Source organism: Trypanosoma equiperdum (assembly GCF_001457755.1).
Source record: "Trypanosoma equiperdum strain OVI genome assembly, contig: ctg_1092, whole genome shotgun sequence".
Lineage (NCBI taxonomy): Eukaryota > Euglenozoa > Kinetoplastea > Trypanosomatida > Trypanosomatidae > Trypanosoma > Trypanosoma equiperdum.
Genome location: NW_027123052.1, coordinates 46,934 through 50,386, shown reverse-complemented (window position 1 = coordinate 50,386; position 3,453 = coordinate 46,934). Strand labels below are relative to the sequence as shown.

Below are 3,453 nucleotides of genomic sequence, written 5' to 3'. Positions count from 1 at the left end.
TTTTTTTTTTTTTTGCCCTTCTGAAGTAAAGAAAAGAAGTGTTAAGCTAAGCCAGGGGAGAAGAATCTGGAAAAATAGCAGGTCAAGGAACGGCGTGTCTTATCAAGTTACCAGTCATTATTATTGTTAGTTATTAGTTATTAATAACAGTTGTTATTTTTATTGCCCCATAATATTCCCCTATACGCGGAGCGAAGGAAATAAAAATAAAATAAAGAAAGTAAAAGAGGAGAGGAAGAGGTACCGCATAGTTCCGAAAACAATAGTCGCGTAAGGACAGCGGGCTCTGTAAGGGCAGAACTGAAGAGTGGGGGATAACAAATAACAGCAGTAATAACAACAATATTAAAGCAAAGTAAAGAAAACGTTGATGAATCCACAAAATCACGTTTGTTGCGCGTTGTCGGAAAAGTTGTTGGAAACGACCTCTAAAACAGCAACGACCGCAACAAAAATAGGAGGAAGAGGAGGAGAAGAAGGAAATGAGGCCGCGGCGGACTCCACCGATGAGGGGAGACGACCGCCATGTGAAGTTATTTCAGTTACCCCTGGACGAAGAGGGAAAGAGGAAGAAGTGGATGCGGCAGAGGGAAGAGGAGGACCTATGGGAGTAGATGTGAGAAGGAACCCGCCTTCTTCACAAGATTCCAATGAACAGGAATGGGTTCATATTTATGGCGCAAGTCCATCACACAGGAGCCCCTCACTAAGGAGTAGCAGCCACGCCTCGCCGTTTTTGGCCAGTGGTGCGGCTTCAAGCGTGGGGGGATGCGGGGTTTCAGAGTTTGGGGCGTCGTTACTGGGGAATTTGGGCCATGCAACCTCAGGGGATAGCGATGGTGTGTCCGTAGCCTCTTCACAGCAATTGGGTATGTGCAAACGTGGAAGGTTCATGTCACTCCCTCTAGAATCTTGTGTGCGGAATGTTGGACGAGGACTAAGGAGTAAAGGAGAGGTGTTATTGCCAATAGACAAGATGCCTCATCACTCGCGGTGCCTATCATGCCCTGAGGAGGATATGTGCAAATTCGATGAACGCCGCGCGTCGCCTTCCTGCTGCCACAAGAGGAAGGGGTTACTATTGCCCCAGCTCAGCATTCCAGATCCTAATGATCCATTAGCGGCGCGTGAGAAGTGTCGCAACGCTCTCATAGCCGAACTGCAGAGACGCAAGGGCTTCTTGCAGGTTCAACTCGGTTGGCTTCAACGTGAAGTCTCTGCGTGGAATATATTTGCTCTTGTCCGCGCCTGTAATTCATCGGAGCTGCACTATTTGCTAGAACGGAAACTAGTAGATGTCAACCAACGGGATTACAATGGTTGCACCCCGCTTCACGTGGCGGCGCTCGGAGGAAACGAATCCGTAGTGCGCGTTCTCATATCGTTTGGTGCCGACATTACGGCAATCGACAACACGGGTCGTACGCCGCTTGATTGGGCTGCGGAGAACCGTCATAGTGGTGTGTGCCGCCTTCTAGTGGCGGTGACGAAGCATGCTCAGATGAAAAAGGAGCAGCGACATCATCACGTTCATTCAAGCCGTGGTAACGGCTCTATTTCCCCAAATTATCACGGCACGCCCACATGTGGCGCTGCGGCAACAGAAGGACCTTCATGTGGTGGAAATTCGCCAGCGATGCCGTCCATTTCACTTCCCAGCTGCAAAAAGGGATCCGCGTCGCAGTCTACAGTGAAGGATACGAAAGGGACGCGTGGATGGGGATCCAAGGCACCGCTGGCCGTGTCACCGGGCGATAGCGTTCTCTTTTCCGCCCTCCCCCCTGATATGGTGGCACAATACCGTGCGAGAGATTGCTTGAACAGGGTGAGGGATCAAGGGGCGGAAGGGAGATTACCTAATGCAGTGGACGACATTGCCAACATGTCCTCAAGTTATACGACTGTGTCGGATGCGGTTTCCCTCATTGTTTGTATGGTGGGGTTACCGGGACGGGGGAAGTCGTTTATTGGCCGACGGATCGCACGTTATCTTAATTGGAAGGGAGTTCCCTGTCGTGTGTTTAATGTCGGGAACTACCGCCGTAGGCTCCTCGGTGTGGAGGGTACGTGCAGTGCAGATTTCTATGATCCGCAAAATTTGCAGGCGAAGCAAATGCGTGACAAGGTGGCAACTCTTGCTTTTGGAGATCTTATTCATTTTATTGCCCACCATCGGGTGGCCTGTGGCGTGTTTGACGCAACAAACACCACGAAGGCTCGCAGGAAGTATTTGTTGGAGTGCTTGCAACAGGAAGCAAAGAAACACAACATCAACTGTAGAGTAATATTCATTGAGTCAGTGTGCAATGATTTAAACCTCATCACAGAGAACATACTACGTGCAAAGTGTGGTAATGATGACTTTAAGAATGTCAAGGACGCGGGTGAGGTGATCTCCGCATTTTACTCTCGGATTGCGGAGTATGAAAAGGTGTACGAGCAGCTGGATGCGGATGAAGGCATTAGTTTCATTCGCATTATCAATGCAAAGCATCATGTCATTCTTCACAAGATTCCCTGCGGACTAGCAAGTCTCATCTCGTTCTTTTTATTAAATCTTCACCCTGTTGCTCATCCCATTTATATTGCGGTTCCCGGGGAAACCGTGGGTGACAGGAAACACATATACGGCGGGGATGACCGCCTCACCCCTCTTGGTGAGAAGTTTGCGGATGCCCTAAAGCGGTTTATATTGGAGCGGGATGCACCCAACATGGTCGTGCTTCACGGAACAAATCCGAACGTTATGAATACACTGCGGCCACTGGAACAGGCTTTAGAGCCGGACAGCAGCGACGATGGCAGCAGTTTCCCGAGGGGGGCTCGCGGATGCGGCGGCTTTTGCGTGCCGCTGGCGGAGTTGCTTTGTCCACTTCCCGGTCTCGACAGAATCAATTTTGGGCGGTTTTGCGGTCGGACAGTTAAGCAGGTACGGATCAGATACTCAAAACTCTGCAAGCTTCTCTACGCAGGCTCGCCGATGGGGAGTGGTTCCTATATCGCAGCGGATGATGAAGTTGCTGACCCTGGAAAAGAGAAGGCTCAGCAAGAGGAGCCACCGTTACTGGGGACGGTAGAATGCGCATCAGACGCTGCTAATATATGTGCGGAGGGCCTTCGCCGCTTTCTCCATGTTCCCAACGGGGCGGACCCTCGTCTTTCTTACTGCGTGCAGTTTCCCAACGGTGAGAGTTGCAGGCAGGTAAATGTTCGGTTGGAGCCGGCACTTATGGCCGTCATGCGGGTGCGTGGTCCGGTGTTTGTTGTCGCCTCATCCGTACCAGCGCAAGGGGTTCTCGCATTCTTTGCTGATGCGTTGCCTGAAATGGCTCCAGCTTTGCGCCTCCCTTCACACGCTGTAGTAGAAATTAGCGTGAAGGGTGATATAACCGTACACCAGCTGGTAAAGCCCTGTGACCGCCCACTGCAGCCGAGCGAATGAGTGAGACGACG

General features: G+C 50.9%; 1 pseudogene across 1 annotated transcript; it reads left to right on the top strand.

Moving 5' to 3' along the window:
* The first annotated feature begins 370 nt into the window (after positions 1–370).
* TEOVI_000844700:pseudogene lies at positions 371–3,442 on the top strand (annotated as a pseudogene). Its single transcript has one exon. A coding segment is annotated over exon 1 (3,072 nt).
* Positions 3,443–3,453: the final 11 nt, after the last annotated feature.